At 48.5% G+C, this 25,562-nt stretch overlaps 1 protein-coding gene across 2 annotated transcripts in view; it reads right to left on the bottom strand.

Annotated features, from left to right (window-relative positions):
* Positions 1 to 3,715: 3,715 nt before the first annotated feature.
* radx (RPA1 related single stranded DNA binding protein) overlaps positions 3,716 to 25,562 on the bottom strand; it is a 59,349-nt gene continuing 37,502 nt past the window's right edge. For both annotated transcript variants that reach the window (XM_038775704.1, XM_038775705.1), the window contains exons 12-17: positions 23,703 to 23,771; positions 23,514 to 23,588; positions 11,878 to 11,975; positions 9,669 to 9,959; positions 5,060 to 5,248; positions 3,716 to 4,078 (exon numbers count right to left, since the gene is read on the bottom strand). In XM_038775704.1, the coding sequence (XP_038631632.1) occupies positions 3,954 to 4,078; positions 5,060 to 5,248; positions 9,669 to 9,959; positions 11,878 to 11,975; positions 23,514 to 23,588; positions 23,703 to 23,771 (847 nt within the window). In that variant the 3' untranslated portion in view covers positions 3,716 to 3,953. The remainder of the gene's footprint in view (positions 4,079 to 5,059; positions 5,249 to 9,668; positions 9,960 to 11,877; positions 11,976 to 23,513; positions 23,589 to 23,702; positions 23,772 to 25,562) is intronic.

Here is a 25,562-nt window from a genome sequence, read left to right as displayed (position 1 = left end):
GGCTGTACAGAAGTATTCTCTTTCTTGGTATGTGACCCAGAGTTTCGCTGGGTACAGCATACCAAAACGCACGATGCTCCTGTGAAGAGCTGCTTTCGCTCTATTGAACTCGGCCCGTCTCCTGGCTAGGTCTGCCCCAATATCCTCATAAATTCTAATGGCATGTCCTTCCCACTTGCAGGCTCTATTTTTCCTGGCCCAGCGCAGGATTGTTTCCCTATCCTGGTACCGGTACAGTTTAGCTATGACTGCTCTTGGGTGGTCTCCTGCCTTGGGCTTCGGGTGCAGCGACCGATGTGCTCTGTCCATTTCTGGTGGGTTGGGAAAGGTTTCCCTCCCCACTAAGTTGCCCAGCATCTCGGCCATGTATGCTGTGGGGTTTCTACCCTCGATCCCCTCTGGCAGGCCCACTATCCTGACATTTTGCCTTCTCGAGCGGTTTTCCTGGTCATCTACCCTGCCCTTCAGGCTCCCCTGTGTTGCGCCCAGTCTCGTCACCTCCCTCTCCAGGGCCGTGACCCGGTCGCTCACGTCAGTCGCTGCTTTCTCCAGCTCCTTAATGGTCGCCACATGGGCTTCCAGTTTCTCCCCTTGGGCATCCAATTTCTCCTCATGTCTGGCCAGGGCCTGCTGAACCCCTGACATGGCCCTGGCCACTGCTGCCTGCACTGCGGCCTCTGCGTCTGCCTTCGCCTCTGCCATGTTTACCTGCTGATGCTCCCTCAGCACCTCGGTAAAGGCTGCCTTCCAGTCCCAGCTCCCCCCTGGCCCCAGGGGAGAGGGCACCTGTCTGTCCAGCTCTTTTTGATGCAGCGATACTTCCGTTCTGCCGCTTTGTGCGCTGATTCGCTCATCTGAACTGGCTCGCCCATTGCCCCGTCTGCCTTTGGTGCCCCTTCTCCCTCTGCTTTGGCGCCCTTTGGCACTTTTTCTCCCCTTCCCTTTTTTCTTTTCTTCTCCCCTTGGTTTTCTTTCCCCCCCCCTTTTCCGCCCCCTATTTTTTTTGTTTCTTCCCTTTTTCTTCTCTCCTCCCTTCTCTCCTTTACCACTTTATTTTTCCTCTTTTATAAAACTCTTCTCAAGTGGGCTTGTTTTGGGTGAGAAAAAAAGAGTGCAAAAAGAAAAAATATATATATTTCCCCCCCTCCCCTCTCTTTAAAATTTTTCTTTTCAGATGCTTGTTTTTGCAAAAGTTATTTTTTCCTTCCTTTTCCCTCACATACCCAGGGTCGAGAGAGTGAGAGAGAGAGGCCTCTTTGTTCTTGCCTCGTGGTGGTCACTGCCGGTTGGGGGGGGGGTCGGTCCCCGCGTCTTGGTCCGGGCCGCTGCTCGTCGCACCCTGCGCTCTCCCGCTGGAGGGGGGGTGGGAGTAGTTGGGTCGTTGGTCGCTCCTCCGCTCCCTGCTCTCTGCAGGCTCGGCCCCGCTTCGGTCCGGGCTGCTGCTCCGGTCCTGCCCTGCGCTCTGGTGCTGTTGGGGGGGGGGGGGGGGGGGAGGGGGTGTTTGTTGCCGCCGCTGCTGCCGCCGGATCGCTCAGCTGCCGAGGGCCCTGTTCCCCTGCCACCGATTTCACGGGACTTAGTTTTTTTCCCCCTTCCCGCCTCTTCCCGTTGCGGAGACCCCCTGAAAAAGCCCCAACTGCGTTATCCTGCGGGAGCCCCTTTATTTTGCGGCCGCTCCACTCACGCACCGGAAGTGCGCTGTCACCTTCTTTCCAACATAGGGTCAGATGTGGGTTTGTTCGCTGATCATTGCACAATGTTCAGCACCATTCACGATTCTTCAGACACTGAAACCATCCAAGTGCAAATGCATCAAGACCTGGACAATATCCAGGCTTAGGCTGACAAGTGGCAAGTCACATTCACGCCACGCAAGTGGCAGGCAATGGCCACCTCCTACAAGAGAGGATCTAACTATCGCCCCTTGACATTCAATGGCATTACCATCACTGAATCCCCCACAATCAATATTCTGCAGGGTTACCATTGATCAGAAATGGAATTGAGCTAGCCACATTAATACTGTGGCTACCAGGGCAGGTTAGAGACTAGGAACCGTACGGTAACCCACCTCCTGAACCCCCCAGAGCCTCTGATGAGCATTCAATTGCACGTGAGACGAGTTGCTGTACAAAAGTTAGGCTTTAATAAGCTAGAACTCAGCCCTGCGGTCGACTACAATAAATGGACGACCGCCGGGCATTCTGACTATTTATACCTCGGTATGGAGGCGTGGTTAACTCAGTCTCTCGACCAATCGGAGAGCCGTCACATGACTGGTCTCAACCAATCGGTCGAGAGGCACATGACCGACCAGGGCCAATGGTAAGCCGGTGTTCTGCACCAATGGCAGACAGCTATGCAAATCATACCACCACAGCCTCTCCTCCACCAACAATCAGACGTCAGGAGTGTGATCTAAATTCTGCACTCGCCTGGATGAGTGCAGCTCCAACAACATTCTAGAAGCTTGACACCATCCAGGACAAAGCAGCCCACTTGAATGGCACCCTTTGCATTAGAATTCACTCCCTCCACCACTGACGCAGTGCAGGAACTCGCCAAGGCTCCTTAGGCAATACCTTCCAAACCCATGGCCACTACCATCTAGAAGGACAAGAGCAGATACCGGGGAACGTCCAGGCGGGAACGCCACCACCTGGACGTTCCCCTCCCAGGCACTCACCATCCTGACTTGGAAATATATTGCCGTTGCTTCACTGTCACTGCGTCAAAATCCGGGAACTTCCTAACAGCACAGTGGGTGTACCTACACTGCATGGACTGCAGCGGTTCAAAAGGCAGCTCACCACCACCTTCTCAAGGGCAATAAATGCTGGCCTGGCCAGCAACGTCCACATCCTGTAAAAAGTGAATTAAACAATAAATAAATTTAGAGTACCCAATTATTTGTTTTCCAATTAAGGGGCAATTTAGCGTGGCCAATCTACCTATCCTGCACATCTTTGGGTTGTGGGGGTAAAACCCACGCAGACACAGGGAGAATGTGCAAACTCCACACGGACAGTGACCCAGAGCCGGGATTGAACCAAGGCAACAGTGCTAACCACTATGCCACCGTGCCGCCCACATAAAAAATGAATGAAGAGAAAGGCAAGCGGTGAATACTACAGTGTGCTCCTGGCTTGAGTCCGAGGGGTGGTGGTCAGGCTTTGAGGGATCAGGAGGTGAGCAGAAGCCAACCAGCCTCCACCCTGGCCAGCCTTTACACTAAGACTGCTTCATTAGGAAATCGATAAACCCCAAGATTACAGAGTTGGGTTTTCAATCAGAGGCGGGATTATCCGGTCCCCAGCCTTGTGTGTCTCGGCAGCGCGCTGTTTGCTGGCAGCAGGATTATCTGCTCCCGTCGCTTGTTAATGAGTTTTCCAATTGAAACCATCCCTTTGCGCCGGAAAACCTGCAGATGGAGATGCGCTGCTGCCAGCAATAGATATTCCCAACGGCAGGGCAATTCCAGCACAGATATTAGAATAAATGTGTTATAAGGCTTTAATTTTTAGTTTTCCCAATCAGTTCGCCAGAGAGGTACCACAAAACAAGAAGGTATGAATCGTTAAGAGGAGACTGCGCTAATTTACAGCAAGCGCTTGATTATAACTGCCAGAAGCCATACTGCTTGCTCGTGCAAAGACAGAACACATTTCACTGCAGTGAGAAGGTGCAGCTCAAAACTCTCAATAGCCTTTGTTCATTAGAGGAGACCAGATTTAATCCATAGATTTATTTGAGAGACAGAGAGTTTGAATATGTACAAACCGAGCGCTGAAAATGTATATAAAATATAAGATTTTCGCAAATATTTACCAGAAAGCATTCAACTTGATGCAGTGACTCTAGGGTGGTTACTGGAGAAGGAAAGACAGATCTAGAATCTATAATGGAAAAAGGATATTGCTGAAATGCAGTCCTTGAAATGGTGTGGGCCGACTTCATTCTGTCGCTTTGTATATTTTGTTTAAAATGACTTCAGACGTGTTCCCACCGTGATGGCACACATCTAGGACACAGATGACGTGCACACAGTCCAGGTCAGCGGCCGTCTTTACGATCTGACCTGCAAGGAAGCGACACAAAGGGTTGTTACGTGTTTCGTAAAGTTGATCCATACGCCCGCCCAAAATAACAAGCAAGCCCTGAACACGGGATGTAAATGACAAAATCTTCCCCACAACAATTTACGTGCGAAAGGAGGCATGTTCAGAACGAGGTGAGCAAATAAAGAAAAGTCAGTTTCCACTGGTGGGCGAGGACACAGATTTAAGATAATTGGCAAACTAACCAGAAGCAACACGAGGAGAATTTTTAAAAAATCACAGCGTGTTTTGGTGACCTGCAATGCAGGGCGTGATCGTGCGGCATCGTCGCGTCCGATTAGGAGACGCAACGAGGCCTGCGAAAAGATTTACGACACTCTCTACGCCTCGCAAGATTTAATGAGGTCTTAAGAGACGTCGCAATCTGTATCTCCCAGTCACTAGGCGGATCCAGATTTGCATATTCAAGTGAGCAGTTATCCTCACTTGAATATATCTGCGGCGGAGTCTCCCATGGTAAAGGATCAAATGCCTGTGCCTGGGAAACCTCGTCATGGCATCGTTTAACACTGATTTCCACAAACGTGGACCATGCGTAATGACATTTGGTGGGGCGGTTCCCAGGCAATCGCAGGTCCAGGTGGTCTCTCTCTGAACAGGGTGCCCAAGGTGGCACTGCCAGGATGGCATGGCCACTGCCAGGTTGCCAGTTTATCCGTGGGACCTGGTTTCAAATCTTCTTCAAACGATGGCACCTCTGTGCAGCATCGCCCTGGCTCGTCAGCCTGGATTTTGTGCTAACGGTTCTGAAATAAGCATCAATCCATAGCTTTCTGACCCAAGGAAAGAATGCTAACACTGACCCATGGCTGACAACTAAAGAACACTTCAATGCATCCGGTTGAAGTGTTGCACATCAGTGCTTCAGGACGTGTGTCAACTGATTAAGTTACACTGAGCTTTCTACCCTACTGAGATCTGGTTGAGGACATAGTTGTTACCTGGAGAGGAAGACGGCAGTGTTTGCTGATTATTATCGGTAGCCTGTTCGTCACAAACATAACCACGAGCCATAATGGAGGCGAGTGTGTTATCATGAATGTCCACTGATAAACCCAACATGCGGTGACTCTCATGACACATCCCGGCCGGTAGGAACACAACGTCAATCGCTACCTGGTGATTGATACCTGCATAGGAACAATAATTCTTCAATTACTACAGAGAAATATCCGATGATTTGTCTAGTCCGTAATATTCTGACATATCAGTCTGTTGGCCACAAACCCCGGCATCTACTATTGAAGACATCGGATAAACTGAATAGGTATAAGCACCATCTAGAAAATGGCCATTTCAGCACAAAGCCCGGAGATTATACCATCAAATTCTTCTGCATGAATTCATAAACTGTTTGAAATTTATCTCTTTGCCATATTAGCAGAGAAGGCAACTCATTCTGGGCATATCGTTGGATTACAAGCTCAGTTTTTCCTCTCTCAATTAAATGCACAAAGTGTGATTTGATGTTCCTCTGTGGTGTCGGAGGAACATGATTGGCATGTGAACAGCTGATGCAGAGATGGGGTCTCCTCTTTTTAGTGCCTGAGGGCAGACTGGCTGTACAGATTGTTACACCACCCTGGGCTAGTGCGCGGTGAATCCTAGCCCCACGTGCCCCAAAGTCACCACACAAGTGAATAAACCAATAATTCTTATTAAAATACCCAACGTCTTTGGCCCTCGGCTGCCCAATAATTACAGTCACCAGGTTTGTAAATGTAAACACGATTACTGTTTATTTATAACAAATATTTTCATGAAATATGTAGTAAATTCACCTGGCTAACGACAAGTTAATACCTAATACCTTCTTAGCTAGCCCCACCCTCTATTTACGCACACACACACACACACACACGTGGTAGCCAAACACAGAGGGTGGAAAAGGGTGAATATGATAAGTGTGGGCAGAGTCTTTGTTCCACAGGATGGTTTAGCACACACTTCTTCACAGCAAACTGGCAGATTAAACTCTTTGGTTTTCCGTCTGTAATGATCTTCCTTGTAGATTCATTCATTCAGGTACTCTGTAGTTTAAAAATGCAGTACTCTCAACTGTTCCTGGATGGCACCTTTTTTCTGTTCAAACTTTGCTTTCAGTTTGTGGCTTGCTTTCAGGGACCCAGAGGCTTTCCAGAGAGAGAGGCTGTCCTTCCAGTGGCTTTCTGGAGAAAGGTAGCTGGATCTTTCCTGAGAGGGTTAGCTGGATCTTTCCGGAGAGAGTTAGCTGGATCTTTCCGGAGAGAGTTAGCTGGATCTTTCCGGAGAGAGTTAGCTGGATCTTTCCAGAGAGAGTTAGCTGGATCTTTCCGGAGAGAGTTAGCTGGATCTTTCCGGAGAGAGTTAGCTGGATCTTTCCGGAGAGAGTTAGCTGGATCTTTCCGGAGAGAGTTAGCTGGATACTTCTGGAAAGAGTTAGCTGGATCTTTCTTTCACCGTGCTGCCAGAATCGAAACTGAAACCAAAACTCAAACAGTGGGACTTTGGAAAGCACCCCAGTGGAATAGGATACAATCACCACCTGTTACCGGGCAGAGCACAGCCTTTTGAGCCAATCCATTGGCCACCAGCGAATCAATCAAACCGAGTCCCGATCCATCTCTCTGTCATTGATGCTGGCCAGTCTGCAGCTTCTGTTTAAACAGCACAGCCTTCCGGATTCTTCCCCTTTGAATTAAAGATACAGACTGCTTGGCTCAAAGTCAGGTGTCCATTAATCATCCATGGATCAAAAATGTAACGGAAAAAATGAAAGAAAGGGGAAACAAGAGAATAAACAGAAAGGACTCTTACAAAATGCACTTCTGAAAGCTCCACAGCCTGTTTCAGAGATGTTGGTGAAGGGGTAAAAGCTGGCTGGGACGCTGGGGATGACTCCTCCTGCGCATCTTCAGAGGGTGGGGAATCTTTAACAAACCTGGGTCCAGGTTTAACGTCTTAACTGGCTAGCTTTTGTCACTGTCCCCGCTGCATAAAGCAAAACAGTTGTAGCTACTCCCAGCTTCTGAAATATCTGTAAATGTAATCTAAAGATCGAAACATGTGTTGCTGCTTGAGATGAGTCTTCACACCATAAATGGCGGTACCTGCACCTTCAAGAATAAAGCATCAGAACTGAGGGGTTATAACTATCAGAAAATGGGCTAGGACTCGTTTGGCTAGAAAAGACCAGGCTAAGGAATGACCGAGTAGTGGGTACGATGCAGACACGCTGGGTGAAATGGCTTCTTTCTTTGATCTAAATTTTTGATGTTTCCAGCTTCCATTTTAAAAAGTCTTCAATTGGGCAAAGATAGAGAAAATATTTCCACTTGTGAGAGAGACTAAAAATTGAATACCAATGGCCAAAATGTTTCACCCAAAGAGAGTGGTTCAAATGTGCAACTCACCACCACATAGAAGTAGCTGTGGTGAGTAACATGGGCGTATTTAAAGGGCAGATCAATGGGCAGAAGGAGGGAAAAACAAACAAAAGCATACGCTGTTGGTATAAGGTGAAGGCAAGGATGAAACACAAACACTAGAGTTAAACCAAATCGGTGGAATGGGTTCATCCTGCGCTGTGGGCTTGATGTAAATCAAAATAGGTTTAACCGCACTATTGTTACTGAGTAAAGTGTGTTAAATCACTTGGAATTGTCATTATTTTAACTGAAGCTCAATGCTGCTTCAATTTGATTAATATCTTTGTCCTAGTTTCCAAACCCTTGTTTTGCTTCACCCTATCAGTGATCTCTCGCCCTTCATTCCTGAACTGTTCTTTGATCCTCTGAACCTCCTTGTCCCCAACGCCATCACCCTTGTCTGTCCTTCAGCTACTAGACTCCTTCCTGAAACTCACTGTCTCAATTGCCTTCAAAGTGATACTACCCAGCTGGCAGTCCAACACTTCAAAACCTTCCTCGGAGATAGCTTTTCACCCTCTCAACCCATTTCCTATCCCCTCCACCCACCATCCCACCCCCTCCTGTTTCGGTGTCTGTCACTTTCCCTCTCTTTTCCCAACACCTTTACGTACGTGAGGAACACAAGACAAATCTGAGTTGCCAAATTCGGCTTCGACTCTGGTGCTAACATAGCTGCATTTACCAACAACGTCTTTGTCTATTTGATCTAATTTCATAAATGTGACATCAACCGAACATCACAATCACCTTTATGATTTATAGACTAGAAACAAAATGATCAGTGACTTGATCGCTATAACATTCCAAGAAAAATTTACTGCAGATTATAAATGCATTAGAAAAGTAATTTATATAGTACATAATCAACTGTCCTTTTTAAGACAGTGCTTTAGTTGTAAATATTAGCCAGGACACTGGGGACGACGCCTGTTCTCTTCTTCCAAACAGGATCATTAAGATAAAAACCTATTAGGAGCAGTAGACCATTCGGCCGTCTGAGTCTTCTCTGCAATTCATGGCCGACTCTCTATCTCAACACCATACTCCAGCGTTCTCCCCATACCCCTTTGACACCTTTAGAATTTAGAAATCTATCTATTTCCTTCTTCAATATATTCAGTGACGTGGTCTCCACAGCTTTCTGTGGTAGAGAATTCCACAGGTTCACCAGACTCTGAGGGAGGAACTTTCTCCTCATCTTAATCCAAAATGACCGTTCCCTATCCTGAGATGGTGACTCCTTATTCTAGAACCTTCCAGGCAAAGAAAGCAACATCCCTGCATCCAGTCTGCCCAGCCCTGTCAGAATTTTATACGTTTCAATTAGATCACCTCTTATTCTTTTAAATTCCAGTGAACATAGGCCCAGTCCAACACAATCTCTCCTCTTACGGTAATCCTGCCATCCCAGAAATCAGTCTGCTGAACCTCCGCTGCGCTTTAGGTTTGCCCACCAACCTGTTCTGTGGAACTGCATCAAAAGCTTTCTGAAAATCCGAATACACCACACCCACCGGTTCACCCTTATGCTACCAGTTATTTCCTCAATCAACTCCAGTCGGTTTGTCAAACGTGATTTGTCTTCTTTAAATCCATGTTGACTTTGTCTAATCCCACTGATGTTTTCTAAGTGCCCTGTCATCGCATCCTTCATAATGGATTCCAGCATAACATTCACTTGAAGGTAAACGGGAGCTTGGTGTACCATCTCTTCTGAAAGACATCACCTCTGACAGGGCAGCATACCCTCAGTGCTGTATTGATGGTGCCAGCTTCCGGTCCCCTGGACCCACAACTATCTGACTCAGAGATAACAGTGCTGTCCACTGAACCAACCTTGACACCAGACGAAAACAGTCAGTTCAAATGAAACGCTGAGGACCATCTTCATGACCATCTTCAAGATGCTGGTTTAGCACAGTGGGCTAAATAGCTGACTTGTAACGCAGAACAAGGCTAGCAGCGCGGGTTCAATTCCCGTAACGGCCTCCCCGGACAGGTGCCGGAATGTGGCGACTAGGGCCTTTTCACAGTAACTTAATTGAAGACTACTTGTGACAATATGCGATTATTATTATGTACAATATTATCGTGCAGTCAATGTACACTTCATTCCTTTTCTTTGTGTACCTGTACGTACCAACTATCGTCACATTGTAGTAGCCGTGGTTATGGGTCGATGCAAAGCTCTGAAGGTCCATCTTGGGGGTGGCTGTAACTGGCCTGTATTCTGCAGCCTGAAGGTTACATTGGCACATGAGGAAGTCTCTATGTTCATAGACATATTTCCGTGGGATGCTCTCAGGAAGGAGCTGACCAAAGTGCAAATGCTCTGACAGACCTTCTCTCAGCTCTGGCCATGTAGGACTTTTCCACGAATATCCTGAGGCATCATCAGTTGCAGTCCCTGCACTGCATCTTCTGTGATCATCTGAAACAGGAGATAAACACATTCTAATCAATCCTTTCACCTACCCACCTTTCATTTTGAAACATCACTTAATCACCATACAGTGGTCTGATGTATGGAACATATCTGATTATTCTTCCTCTTGAAGTACAGTTCCAGGCACCACACAGCTCAGACTGCAAGTTCCAGTATGTATAATTAAGATCTAGGAGCAAAGTTTGTTCACTTCCTCTTTTTACAGAAAGCATTTAACTGCTTTTGATGTGGTGATGACCTGTCAATTGTAGTTTATAAACATTTTGGTTAGGTTCAAAGCATGCTACCTGAGTTGCATTCACGCGTGAAGAGAGATGAACAATCCAGATATCTGGCTGTATGAGGGCTGTCAATTACAGGCTACTAAAAGCTATTACTCTTTGAAGTGGATAGAAGTCTTGCAGATCAAAGGATCTGAGGGGATTTAAAGCTTTGGATGTGGTTTTGGCTTTCTACTCAATTACAGTTGCTGCTTTCAAGACATCTGTCTGAGGCAGCGGGTGTAAGGCGCAGGTGAGTGAAAAAGCAATGATTTTTTTTCACTGATTCTACCTGGACTGCTCGTTAGTTCCAGGCAAGGATTAATGATTATGGCGGTTCTCTGCTGCAGATGGGGGGGGGGGGGGCAATAGGGGTATCTCTGTTATGGGAGTTCTCTGCTATGCGAGGGGTTCTCTGATGTGGGGGGGGGGGGTTCTCTTATATGGCTGATGTTCTCTGATATGGGGGGGGGTGAGTTCTTTGATATGGGTGGGTGTTCTCTGATGTGGGAGTTCCCTGTTATGGAAGGTTCCCTGTTATTGGGGGGTCTCTATTGAGGGGGTCCGATGGGGGTCTTTGATGGGAATCTCTGGGAGGAGGGGTGACAAAACAATTCCCATGGTGAGGGCGGGAAAGGATGCCCCTATCTGTTGTGAGGGGTAGGGAGGCCGGCCGCTGGACGTCACCAACAGGCCACCTGCTCAAAATGGCGGCCCAATAGCGTGATTCGCGACTGAATCCCTTGTGATCCCTGCAATGCATAATTGTGCATGGCGAGGGACAGTGAACCATTTCTGGGCATCGCTCAGTGCGAAACTAAACTTTCTCTGTGCATTGTGGGTAAATCGGTCATTGGAAAAACCTTTGATACAAAGAATCTTTGGGAGAGACATAGACCCATTTAAAATGAGTGTTGGATCATATAGTGCAGACAACTTTTAACTGTGTTCAAAATGTTTCAATAGAAACACAATAATCATCCTCTGCTCTGGTCACTGCAATTGTCCATATTAACCCAGAAATACCCAGTTTAACAATAAACCGGAGAGCTCCTGCAACCAGTAAATTACTGAAGGCAACACTGACAAATGAACATTAAATATAAAATACATGTCAGGTGTCATGTATAATCATATATATAACTCCTACAATGCAGAAGGGGGCCATTCTTCCCATCGAGTCTGCACCGATCCTCTGAAAAAAACACCCGCCCTAGGCCCCCCCCCCCCCCCCCCCCCCCCCCCCCCCACCCACTCCCCCTCACACTGTAACCTAACCTGTACATCCCTGGACACTAAGGGGCAATTTAGCATGGCCAATCCACCTAACCTGCACATCTTTGGACTGCCGGAGGAAACCCATGCAGCCACAGGGAGATCGCGCAGACTCCACACAATCACCCAAGGCCAGAACTGAACCCGGGTCCCTGGCGTTGTGAGGCAGCAGTGCTAACCACGCATTCATGCGCTAATTGGGGGAATGTTGATGGGACCTTCCCAAAAGCAGACGGGCGTCTTGTTGAGGCTGCAGCGTGACAGATAACCAATCTGAGTGGCCCTCCTGTCAATGAAGCTGCACTGCCTCTTCAAAGATGACAATGCTTCATTTGCGCTTGGAGTGGCTGAAGATGATAATGCCATACCTTCGTCAGCTGTCACAGGCTCCTCTGCCCCTTGGAGCAGTCCTTTGCTGCTTGCTGCTGTATCAGCATCCCGTTCACACACCTGTACTGGAGCTGCCCTGTCAAACACAACACCAACTGGAAATTAAAACATTGCAGGAAGGAGGAGTCACAGTGACACAAACCATTCCCCCTGTGTTTAAGTGACAGCATTGGCTCAGTGGTAGCACACGCTGCCACCACGTCAGCAGGCCAAGGCCCAGTTGTGGCCTTGCGGCATTTTGCGGTAAAAAAGGCCACGTTAGTTAAGGGGCAGATAATGGCCTGGTAAACACTAACTATTGCCTTAGAATCTATAACATCACCTTGACGGGGTAGACAGAAGTCTGGATTTTTTTCTGATAACCAAATTTTCTGTTGCAGTTCTTCAAGTGCCCATTTCCATTCAGTATATTGCAATGTTTTATTCTTTCTGGAGTGTGAGCACCTCTGCAAGGTGGGCATTGGTGTTCGTCCCTGGTTGTCTTATAGCGGGTGGCCATGAATTGCCTCAGTCCATGTGGTGTAGGGACACCTACAGTGGTGTTAGGAGGGGTGTTCAAGGATCATGACTCAGTGATATAGTTCTAGCCAGGATGGTGTGAGATTTGGAAGGAACCTACCAGGTGGTGGCGTTCCCATGCATCTGCCGCCCCTTTGTCCTTCTGGGTGGTAGACATTGTGGGTTTGGAAGGTGTTGTCAAAGAAGCCTTGGCAAGTTGCTGTAATGCAACTTAAAGGTGGTACACACTCTTGCCACTATGCATCAGTGATGGAGACAGCGAGTGTTTAAGGTGGTGGATGGAACGCCAATCAAACAAGCTTTGCCTTTGATGGCGTCGGGCGTCTTGTGTTGTTGCAGCTGTAATCATCCATAATGCTCTTTGGACTTGTGCCGTGTTGATGGTGGACAGGCTTTGGGCAATCAGAAGTTGAGTTACTCGTAGTAGCATTTCCAGACTGTGAGCTGCTCTTGAGATTGCAACAATGTTACCATTCTCTGCTTTCCGTTCTATTCAGCTGACACTGGGCTTGCCTGCGTCCCCTACTTGAACAATTAGCCGAGATGATCTCACTTTAAACTTAAAAACCTTTCCTTTGGATTTTCATTAAAAAAACATAATTTCCTCTATTATTGAGCGCTCGGCTGTGAATTGTAAAAGCTTTATTGCCAAACACCAATTTTGACGCTTAATAATAATGAAAGCATTCTAATGGATTTTCATCAAGCATTATAAAGAACATGCTTTTACCAGCCCATTTATTTCATGTGATTAAAAACAAGCTGGCTATTTGGGTAGGGCTTCCAAAGAGCTAGCAGCGACACAGTGGGTTGACTGGCCTGCTTTCCGTTCTGCGTAGATCTATGACTGTAGACCATCAAAGTTGAGGCTTTTGAAAATCAAAGTTTTCGGTGCTGTTACAGTTTAAGTAATTTTAATATGTTGCTGGTGTAATTGGAACATGCCAGGATAGGATTCACTAAGGGGAGAATCGTATAGCTCTGACCACGATACAAGTTCAAACTATGTCAGCCGTAGCTCACTCTTGAGCTACAGGTTGGGGCGGAGGACAAATATCAAGGCTGATGTTCCATTGCGGCTATGAGGGAAGTCTGCATTGTCAGAGGTCCTGTCTTTCAGGCAAACCGGTAAACGGAGGTTTGGGACGTGCAGTGCGAGATAAACGCAGGTCTTCCTTCTGTTATCGTTTGGGCTCAGAGAACTGAGCAATTTAGAGTACATGCTGGGAATTTATACAGACTGGTTTTGAAGCTGGAGAAGAGAAGGTTGAGAGGAGGTTTGACAGAGGTGCTGGAGTCTGGACAGAGTGGATAGGGGAAAACCGTTGCCACTGCGAAAAGGATTCACAATGCAAGGGCGCAGGTTGATGGTGACTGGCAAAAGAAGCAATGGAGACACACAAGGGGAATATTTTTCACACAGCAAGTGGGTACGATCTGAAATGCGCTGCCCAAGAGTGTGGTGGAGGCAGGTTCAATCGAGGCATTCAAGAGGGAGTTGGATTACACTCTGAAGTGGAAGAATGTGCGTGGTTAAGGGGAGAAGGCTGGTGAATGGCACAATGCGAATTGCTCCTTCGTGAACCTGGTGATGACACGGTCGGGCTAACGACCTCCTTCGGAGCTGTGATTGTGATTTCAATGGTGGAATTAATGTAAATAGTCCGCTTTTTGTCCTGTTTACACCTACAACCAAACTCCTGATTGTCTGCAGCTCTGCGATGAAGTTCTGAAGAACCAAAGGACTGACAATACGAGATTGTCTTCCGATGCTAGGATCTGGAATGCTTTGCCTGAGCAGTGGAACAGATTCAACAGGACCGCTCAGCCAGAAACTGTATAAATGCCTTGAAAAAGGAAAGAAATGGCAGGGATTTGGGGAATGCTCAGGAAAGTGGGACGAATTTGATTGCGCTTTCAAAGAGCCGTCGCTGGCGAGATAGGCTGAATGGCCTCATCCTCTGCTGCTAGATTCGGTGTCGGTTTATTGGGCAGTTCAACCAGGTAGTCCAAAAGTCCAAGCCACCCATTGGATGGGTTATCTTGATTTGAAACCGGGGACAAAATTCCAGTGTCGCAATTGTTGGAATGTGTCGTTGCGGAACTTGGAATGGTTCCTCAGCTAACAGAACAAGGAATTATGCAGGTGCTGAAGTAGTCTCTGCATGAGCCCTTTTCTTCACCATAGGTCAGGTCCCCACTGGAGTACTTGCATGACGGGGGCCAGTTTAGCTCAGCGGGCTGGCAGCAGGTTCGTGATGCAGAGTGAGGCCAGCAGCTTGGGTTCAATACCCATACCGGCTGAGGTTATTCATGAAGGCTCCGCCTTCTCAGCCTAGCCTTTTGCCTGAGGTGTGGTGACCCTCAGGTTAAATCACCACCAGTCAGCTCTTCCCCTCAAAGGGGAAAGCAGCCTATGGTCACCTGGACTATGGCGACTGTATCTTACCCGACATGATGAAATCGATATGTACGTCAGGACTTGCAGTGTGGGACTGATGTAATCACATTCAAGATAATAATAATAATCATCTTTATTTTCACAAATAGGCTGCCATTAACACTGCAATGAAGTTACTGTGAAAAGCCCCTAGTCGCCACATTCCAGCACCTGTTCGGGTACACAGAGGGAGAATTCAGAATGCCCAACAGCAGCACGTCTTTCGGGACTTGAGAGGGGAAACCGGAGCACCCGGAGGAAACCCACGCAGATACGGGGAGAACAGACTCCACACAGACAGTGACCCAAGCCGGGAATCGAACCTGGGACCCTGGCACCGTGAAGCAACAGTGCTAACCATTGTGCTACCGTGTCGCCTTACATATTAAATAATAATATATAACTCTGCCACTGAGACTTTCTAAATCAAAATGAGTAAAACAAAGGCTCAGATTTTCCAGCAGTAATGACAGTGAAATTGACAAAATGGGGCGAAATTCTCCGACCCCATCCAGGGTCGGAGAATCGCCTGGGGTTGCTGAAAATCCCGCCCCGCCATGGCAGAAATTCTCTGCCACCCGGGAATTGGCGGGGGCGGGAATCACCCCACTCCGATCGGCGAGGCCCCTGTCCCGCTGTCCCGCCGCTGGGAGACCTCTCCCGCCGCCGAGGTTTGAACCACCTCTGGTGGCGGCGGGATCGGGCCCCTGGGGTCCTGGCGGGGTGCGGGGCAATCGGACCCCGGGGGCGCCCCCACGGTGGCCAGGCCTGCGATTGGGGCCCACCGATCGGCGGGCGGGGCCAGTGCTGTGGGGGCACTCTTTCTCTCCGCCACTGCCTCCGCCATGGTGGAGGCGGAAGAGAATCCCCCAGCGCGCATGCGCCGGTGGTGGGAGTCAGCGGCAGCCGTGGTGGAGTCAGCGGCAGCCGCTGACGTCATCACTGGTGCATGCGCGAACCGGCGAAGGCCTTTTGGCCAGCCCCAGCGGCGGTCATCAAAGGCCGCTGGTGCCGGTTTTGTTGAATTCCGCACCTTTGCGGCGGCCCGATGCCCAAGTGGTTGGTGCCACTCCGCTACGCCTGGACCCCCCCGCCCCGCCGGGTAGGGGAGAGTTTTGTCCATGGTGACTGATTCAGCACCTCCCATAGGGTGCTTGTGGAAGCCCCCCCCCCCCCCCCCCCCCCCCCCCCCCCCCCCCCCCGCCCCCAGGCTGCAATCAAATAGAAATGAATTGATGAACACTTGTGATTTAAACTATTAGTCTACTCTAAAAAAACCTCGAAAAAGTTATACCTTTTAAGGTGCTCTAAGTAATCATTGTTGAACACCCTCACTGGCCTGGAAAACTACCTTTGTGTCTGTGGAATGTCAAATTTCTCCATTAAGCTTATTTTATTTCAGTTCCTACCATAATTCCAAAACTATCCCCCAATTATTTCAAATATTACTCTTCTTTTAATACCCTGGCTGAACTTTTCACCACCACATGACCGTCACATTTTTCCATGCTTTAACTTGGTTACTTGGCTTATAAGTGAATTCTCCACCCTAAGTCGCACCGTAATTCAGCCTTTGGGCTGCAAACTGTCCCTTGAACAAAACGCGATTGTTACTGTGAAACTTTGGGAACAAACTGAGAAGCAAGTGCCGAACTTTGGTTCCGCTTTATCACAAGTGCTTACAGTTTGAACACATAAAAGGTGCAGCTCCCTTTCTTAATCTCTTGTAAAAGTTCTGGTCATGAAGCACCATAAAGACAAACAGCTAAATGTTAAGCAAATATGTAGTCCATGCTTAAAATGCACAAATCACACCCTGTCAAAAGAAATTAAGTTGCTTGGCAAAGGAAGGGCAGGGGATTATTATCCAAAGACTTCTGTTTACCAATTCTTTCTGAATAGTTCCATAGAGGCTGAGTGACACGGCTAAGCACATTGTTCATTGCCCAGGCCTCGCTGACCTGAGGGCTTTAAAAGTCAACCACACAAAACATCGCGCGTGCTGGAAAACTGACAGAAAGTGCTGGAGCGGCACTCCACAGGTCAGGCAGTAGCTGTGGAGAGAGACAGAAGGGTCAGCAATGCTTAAACGTGACCTCTGTTCCCTCCCCACACGGATGCCGCCTAATCTGCTGGATATCTTCCAGCATTTTCTGCTTTTATTTCACTGAGTTGGATATGAACCTGGTCTCTCAGTTGCGTAGACAATTCGACCTGTGGTACTGAATGTTTTGTGAGGATTCTGGCCCGTTGCCATTCCTCATCATCACTCGACCCCCTCAAGAGCATTAGAACAAGCCAAACCGGGAAAGGCCAAGACAACAAATGAGAACATACTGCATTTATATAGCAACTTTAACAAAATAAAACATTCCAAAGTACTTAACATGAATAAATTAACATGGGCAGCACAGTAGCACAGTGGTTAGCACTGTCGCCTCACAGCTCCAGGGTCCCAGGTTCTATTCCCGGCTTGGGTGACTGTCTGTGCGGAGCCTGCACGTTCTCCCCGTGTCTGCGTGAGTTTCCTCCGGGAGCTCCGGTTTCCTCCCACAGTCCAAAGATGTGCAAATTAGGTGCATTGGCTACGCTAAATTGCCCTCAGTGTCCAAAGGGGTTGCTGTGTTACGGGTATGAGGTGGAGGTGTGGCCTGCTGTTTCCAAGAGCCGGTGCAGACTCAATGGGCCAACTGGCCTCCTTCTGCACTGTAAATTCTATGTAAAACAGAATTTGACCCCTGGCCACGTATGATGATGTCAGGGCGGGGCGAAAAGTTAGCTTTAAAGGGAGAGAGAGACAGACAGAGGGCTGAATCTGTTGAGTGGGTCTGGTGGGCAGAGAGGGGTCTCAGGCTCCAGGCAACTGAAGGCACAGACACCAATTCAGCAAATGGTTAAAATTCAAATTGGTATGTGCCAGAATTGGAAGAGCGCAGATGTCTGGCAAAGTTAAAAGGCTCGAGGAGATCACAGTGATCCAAGGCCAGGAAGGGGTGTCTAAAAACAAGGGTGAGAATTCACTCGAGGTAGTGTCAAACCATGTCATTCAACCCATAGAAGCTCGAGGTCGTTGCAGGTGGAAAAGAGTAAACATTTTATATCTGATCTCCCCACTTGATTTTGATTTTATGACATCTCATTTGTGATTAACTGCATAAACTAAATGTCAATTAGTCAGTAAACTGGAGCAATGCAAAAGTGTTGCCAAGTGTCATATAATTTTCTCTTGTGCACAAAATAGGCTGTCATCAACAGGATCCTGAAAGAAGGATTTAATTCAGCCAATGGTACTCCATGTGGGAGGCCTGGTGCAACACAGTCGTGAACACCACCCCGTCCATCACGCAAAACTGCCTCCCATCCGTTGACTGTCAACACCTCCCGCTGCCTGGGGAAAGCGGGCAGCATAATCAAAGACCCTTCCCACCCAGCTTACTCACTCTTCCAACTTCTTCCATTGGGCAGGAGATACAAATGTCTGAGAACACACACCAACAGATTCAAAAGCAGCTTCTTCCCCGCTGTTACCAGACTCCAGAATGACCCTCTTATGGACTGACCTCATTAACATTACACCCTGTATGCTTCATCCGATGCCGGTGCTTATGTAGTTACATTGTATGCCTTGTGTTGTCCTATTATGTATTTTCTCCTCATGTCTGCATGGGTCTGCAGAGCAATAAATAGGGCAATTAAAAAAAAAGTATATTTAGTAGGAATTTTGGTGCATTAACAGCAACAAGGTCAATTTTTCCACCTTCCTTCTACATTTATGGAGCTAGTAAGACATTGCTCAACTCCAATCAAAGTCACCTCGAATTCAAAATGGCAGCTGTGATAAAGCAAATTTAACATTGGGATGTTTTCTCCCTGGTTCTCTGTAACCGGACAAGTCTGGGTGGGTGCCAGCACAAATGAAAACTGTTGCTCGCGCTGCTGGGCTAAATGTCAGAGCCACCCTGGGAGGAGAACTATTAAGACTCAGGGGGCCGTAGCAATAGCGCCACACCCTTCCTCTCGGAAATATCCCTCACAATGATTTGAGTCGCTGCTAATTTAGGCTTTCAGTGGGACAGACATTCTCTGACGATCAACAAGTGAGGCTGGTCATAAATTTCAAAACGAAACACAGAATGGTTAGGTGGATTGGCCATGATGAATTGCCCTTAGTGTCCAAAATTGCCCTTCGTGTTGCATGGGGTTACTGGGTTATGGGGACAAGGTGGAGGTGTTGACCTTGGGTAGGGTGCTCTTTCCAAGAACCGGTGCAGACTCGATGGCCCGAATGGCCTCCTTCTGCACTGTAAATTCTATGATAGTCTGTCTAAACTTGCCAGGACCCTGAAACCCCGAGAACAATATCTCCATTTTTATCTGCTTGCATGGGGATTTACTAAGTAAGCACCAATTTACATTTGGTAAATAAAGAGCTCGAACAAGAGCTCGAATGGGGCTGGTTTAGCTCACTCGGCTAAATGCTGGCTTTTACAGCAGACCAAGCAGGCCAGCAGCACGGTTCGATTCCCGTACCAGCCTTCCCGGGCAGGCGCCGGAATGTGGCGACTAGGGGCTTTTCACAGTAACTTCATTGAAGCCTACTCGTGACAATAAGCAATTTTCATTTTCATTTTTTCATTTTCATCAGAGGGGGCTTAATTGCCGCTTTGTCACCTCGGATTGTCAATTGCCAACCATTCTGACAGAGCAGCCATTCATATTATGCACAAAACATTTTTGGGTCTGTACAGAAAATGCCAGTCTGCCTACACAGTCCATTTTGTTTAGGGCACGCTGGTTAGGCCAGCATTTATTGCTGATCCCTAGTTTCCTTTCAGAAGGTGGTGGTGAGCTGCCTTCTTGAACCGCTGCTGTCTCTGAGATGCAGGTACACCCACAGTGCTGTTAGGGGGAGGGGAGTTCCAGGGTTTTGACCCAGCGACACTGAAGGAACGCCGATATATTTCCAAGTCAGGGTGGTGAGTGACTTGGAGGGGATCCTCCAGGTGATGGCGTTCCCAGGTACCTGCAGCTCTTGTCCTTCTAGATGGTAGTGGTGGTGGGTTTGGAAGGTTCTGACTAAGGAACCTTGGTGAATTCCTCCAGTGCATATTGCAGATGGTACACACGGCTGCCACCGTTCGATGGTGGTGGAGGGTTTGAATGTTAGTGGCAGGGGGAGCAATCACGTGGGCTGCTTTGTCCTGGGTGCTGTTGAGCTTCTTGAGTGTGGTTGGGGCTGCACTCATCCAGGCAAGTGGAGCGTATTCCATTACACTCCTGATTTGTTGATAGTGGACAGGCTTTGGGGGCTCAGGTTACTTGCCCTAAGATTCCTAGACTCTGACCTGCCCTGGTAGCCACAGTATTAATATGGCTAGTCCAGTTCAGTTTCAGATCAATGGTAATCCCCAGGATGTTGATAGTGGGGGGGATTCAGTGACAGTTATGCCATTGAATGTCAAGGGGCAATGGTTGGCTTCTCTTTTATAGGAGAAGGTCATTGCCTGGCACATGTGTGGTGCTAATGTAACTTGCCAGTTGTCAGCCCAAGCCTGGATATTGCCCAGGTCTTGCTGCATTTGGACATGGACTGCTTCACTATCTGAGGAGTCGCGAATGGTGCTGAACATTGTGCAGTCATACGCAAACACCCCCACGTCTGACCTTATGATGGAAGGAAGTCATTGGTGAAGCAGCTGAAGATGACGACCTCGGACACTAACCTGAGGAACATCTGCAGTGATGTTGTGAAGCTGAGATGATTGACCTCCAACCACCACAACCATCTCCCTTTGTGCCAGGTATGACCAGCAGAGAGTTTCCCCCCTGATTCCCATTGACTCTAGTTTTGCTTGAGCTCCTTGGTGCCTCGGTCAAATGTTGCCTTTATGTCAAGGGCAGTCACTCTCACCTCAATTTAGGGAACATTATTCGGAAAGGTGATTGATAGAAATGATCGAATTGCACTACTGCTTTGGGTGTTACATTGGACACAGTAGAATGCGTGACTCTTGTCATCACTTGTTTGGTATCTTTTCTGATGTTAGTTGGCAGGTCAGTGTTTTTTATATTCGATCATGCGGGAGGTGTCACTGGCTGGGTCAGCATTTATTGACCATCCCTAATTGCCCTCCAGAAGGTGGTGAGCTGCCTTCTTGAACTGCTGCAGTCCATGTAGTGTAGGTACACCTACAGTGCTGTTAGGGAGGGCGGTGAGTGGTGCACCAGCAATAACACAGAAATTACAGAACAGAACAAGGCTACTCCGTCCATGGGATTGACAGATGAGGTGCTGTTGACTTTCTCTCGCTGCTACAGAGTGAGTGGAAGGACTGTGCCGGGTATGACAAGGCGGCACAGTGGTACAGTGGTTAACACTGCTGCGTCACAGCTCCAGGGTCCCAGGTTCAATTGCAGCCTTGGGTCACTGTCTGTGTGGCGTTTGCACTTTCTCCCAGTGTCTGCGTAGGTTTCCTCCGGGTGCTCTGGTTTTCTCCCACAGTCCAAAGACGTGCAGGTTAGGTGGACTGGCCATGCTAAATTGCCCCTTAGTTTCTAAAAGGTTAGGTGGGGTTACTGAGTGGAGTCTTGGGCTTAAGTAAGGTGCTCTTTCCAAGGGACGGTGCTTAACCATTGGGCCGAATGGCCTCCTCCTACACTGCAGGGATTCTATTCGATGTGGATTCACGAGGGAGTAGACCTGGATCGTGCTGTGTGCAAATTTGATTGTGATGTTTCCCACATTCCAGCAGTGTGTTTGCGTGCCAGCCATCAAGCACCTATCTATTCTAATCCCATTTTTTAGCACTTCGTCCGTAGCCCTGTACGCTACGGCATTTCAAGTGCTTATCTAAATGCTTCTTAAATGTTGTGAGGGTTCCCGCCTCTACCACCCTTTCAGGCAGCGAGTTCCAGATTCCCACCACCCTCTGGGTAAAAAATGTTTTCCTTAAATCCCCTCTAAATCTCCTGCGCCTGATCTTGAATCTATGCCCCTGGTTATTGACCCTTCTATTAAGGGGAGAGGTTTCTTCCTAGTACCTTGGGTGCGATTCTCCGCTCCCACGCGGCATCCGGAAGGACGTCGTGAACTCGGCCGAGATTCACGACGGCGTCGGAGGCTGCTCCTCGCACCCTATTCACCTCTTCCCCGCCCCCCACCCCCCCTCCCCCCAGGGGGCTAGGAGCGGTGTTGTGTGAAACACGGCCGCCGGGCCTTGATGCTTGCGTCAAAGCGGCACGCTGAGAATGACGCGATGGCGGCGCCTAAGTGACGTTAGCCGCGCATGCGCAGGTTGGCCGGCTCCAACCCGCGCATGCACGGTTGCCGTCTTCCCCTCCACTGCCCCGCAAGACGATGCGGCCTGATCTTGTGGGGCGGTGGAGGGGAAAGAGTGCGTCCCTTGGAGACGCCGGCCCGAAGATCGGTGGGCACCGATCGCAGGCCAGTCCCCTCCCGAACACGGCCGTGGTGCTCACGCCCCACACAAGCCACAAACGAACCTTTGGCGCCATGTTCACGACGGCAGCGACCAGGTGTGGTTGCCGCCGGCGTGAACAGGTCGGGAACGTCAGGCCGCTCGGCCCATCCGGGCCAGAAAATCGCCGGTCGCCGTGAAAAACGGCGAGCAGCAATTCTCCGAGCGGGGGGTGGGAGAATCACGGGGGGTGCCAGGGCGGTGTGTCGTGATTCGCCCGGCCCTCCTGCGATTCTCCCAGCCGGCGTGGGGAGCGGAGAATTCCGCCCCTTATCTATATCCCTCATAATTTTGTACATCTCAATCAGATTCCCCCTCAGCCTTCTCTGCTCGTAGGGAAAGCAACCCCAGTCTAACCAGAACATCCTGGTGAATCTCCTCTGCACCCGCTCTTGTGCAACCACACCCTTTATCTAGTGTGGCGACCAGAACTGCACCTGGTACTCTAGCTGTGGTCAAACCAGTATTTTCTACAGCGCCAACGCAACCTCCCTGAGATTGTGAATTGAATTTGCAAATGGAAATGTGCAAGTTTGTTCTTTCTTCACAAAGACCGCCAGCAGTTTAGGTGGTTGTCAAAACTGCAGGCAGCTCAAACTCTTTTAGTTGGGCTTTCGCTGGTTGAAACTAGCAACCTCGGGATTGTGAATTTAAACATCTCTCTGGCGAGCTGAGACATTCAGTTCAATAAAGCTGTTTATTTGTGGGCAAACACCGAAATAAAACCAGGATGAAAACCGTGGCATTGTCGTTAAAAACCGAACTGGATCATTGACAGGGAAGGGAATCTGTCATTCCTTACCCTGCCTGGATAGTGACTCAGGACACACTCTATATGGCTAACTACAGCCCACCACCCAGTTGTATAAGCAATCAATACACAGAAAAACAATGTCACTTTCTCAGGGAAACTGGGGATGGATATCAAATGCCATCTCTTATAGCACTGCCCACATTCTAAGTGGGCAATAAAGAAACTGCTTGGGTCATCAGATGAAATTTAATGACGGTAAAGGCTCAAGGGGCTGAATGGGCCACTCCTGTCCGAATGAACGATCAGACTTGCGTTTCTGCAATGCCTCATCACAACCGCTCAGCACTTAACGTGCAACAACTACCTTTGAAGTGCGAGTACCGTTACACTGGCTACAGATTCTGATGTTAGCAGTCCACCAACCTCTTCCGGGCTCTCGACTTGTGAGCTTGCTTCTCCCTCTCCAGCACGCCCTTCTGTGGCTCTGCCAACTTCTCCCTTGATTTGAAGGATGACAAAGCGGACATTAGTTTGCCTGGCCACTGCAAGCGAGTGTGTGCAATAAAGCTAGCGGGAGGTCAAGCCACAAACTGTGAAGGCGTGTAAACCTACCTGAGCGGTTTGTGCGCTTGCCATTTGCTGCAGTAAGTCTTTTGCAAATCTCGCAGTGGATACCTACTCCTGAAAAAGAGAAGTGTTAGCAATTCAATTTCACGGTCAGTATGACTGCCAGTTTAATGGTCTGGAGCTGGTTTAGCACAGGGCTAAATCGCTGGCTTTGAAAGCAGACCAAGGCAGGCCAGTAGCACGGGTTCGATTCCCGTACCAGTCTCCCTGAACAGGCGCCACAATGTGGCGACTAGGGGCTTTTCACAGTAACTTGATTTGAAGCCTACTTGTGACAATAAGTGATTTTCAATTTCATTCATTTTCATTTCATGACATATCCATAGAGTGCAGAAGGAGGCCATTCAACCCATCGAGTCTGCACCGACCCTCTGAAAGAGCACCCTACCTTGGCTCACTCCCCCACCCTGTCTTCGTAACTCCACCTAACCTGTACATCCTTGGACATGAAGGGGCAATTTATCAAGGTTAATCCACCCATTTTTGGACTGTGGGAGGAAACCAGAGCACCCGGAGGAAATTCATGTCGACACAGGGAGAATGTGCAAACTGAAGGCTGGAACTGAACCCGGTCCCTGGCGCTGTGAAGCAGCAGTGTTAACCACTGTGCCACTCATGATAATGGGTCAGTAAAGTAGCAGGTATTTATTGAATTTTGTCTTTTTTAAAGACAATAAACAGCACCATTTTACCAACAATCTACAATTTCTTAAATGTTGTTGTTGTTACTTTTAACCTCAGCATCTGAAAGGATTTTGATACAATTCATCCTGTTAACATTGCTTGTCTCTCCACATAGGCGGTGTGGAGGCCCAGTGGTTAGCACTGCTGCCTCACAGCGCCCGAAACTGGGGTTTATTTCTGGCCTTGGGTCACCGTCTGACCCACGTTCTCCTCGTGTCTGCGTGGGTTTACTCCGGGTGCTCCACTTTCCTCCCACAGTCCAAAGGTGTGTAGGTCAGGTGGGGTTATGGGGCTGTGGAGATGGAGCAACATCACAACAACAGACGACCCAGCTATTATCGCACTGACGTTTGGGAGAGCTTGCGGCGGGCAAAGTGGCTGCAATACAACAGTTCAATCAGTACTTCACTAGCAGTGAAATACTGTGGGACGTCCTGTGGTTATGAAAGATTCTATTTCACTGGAAAGACGGAGGCTGAAGGGAGACCTTATAATGGTCTACACAATATGAGAGGCATTAACAGGGTGGATAGCCAGAGGTTTTTTCCAAGGGTGGAGTGTCAATTAAAAGGGGGCACAGGTCCAAGGTGAGGGGGATGTTTAAAGGGAGATGTACGGGGTAGGTTTCTCATGCAGAGAAGGGTGGGAGCCTGGGACACGTTGCCAGAGGATGTGGTGGAAGCAGGCACATTATGCCATCCAGATGCCTCTTAAATGTTGCTAATGAATAGGGAGGAAATAGAGGGATATGGACTGAGTAAGGTCAGAAGGTTTTTTTAAAAAGTTAGGGCATCATGATTAGCACAGGCTTGGAGGGCCAAAGGGCCTGTTCCTGTGCTGTACTTTTCTTTGTTCTCATAAATGCAGGATCTTTCTTTTGTTTTCTTTGACAAAGCAACAGTGAAAGGAGGATAGGGGGTGGGGGGGGGGGCCGCACGGGAGCGTAAATGGGCCAGTCCGATACTTTATCACATCAATGGATTTCAGAATCTCGATGGCCCAGACTGGAGGGGAACCTCCAGCTAACAATGACGCACATCATGGAGGTAGATTTTCAAATGACCACCTAACCATAACACTGGCACTGAGGAGTGACCAGCTCTGCCCGTGGCAGAAACTATCTGGATTCCATTGAGAAAACGGGACCAAGTGTTGGTAAAG

The sequence above is a fragment of the Scyliorhinus canicula genome, chromosome 17, assembly GCF_902713615.1.
Source record: "Scyliorhinus canicula chromosome 17, sScyCan1.1, whole genome shotgun sequence".
NCBI lineage: Eukaryota > Metazoa > Chordata > Chondrichthyes > Carcharhiniformes > Scyliorhinidae > Scyliorhinus > Scyliorhinus canicula.
The sequence above is the reverse complement of the archived record's forward strand: the minus strand, read 5'-3'. Positions and strand labels throughout refer to the sequence as shown.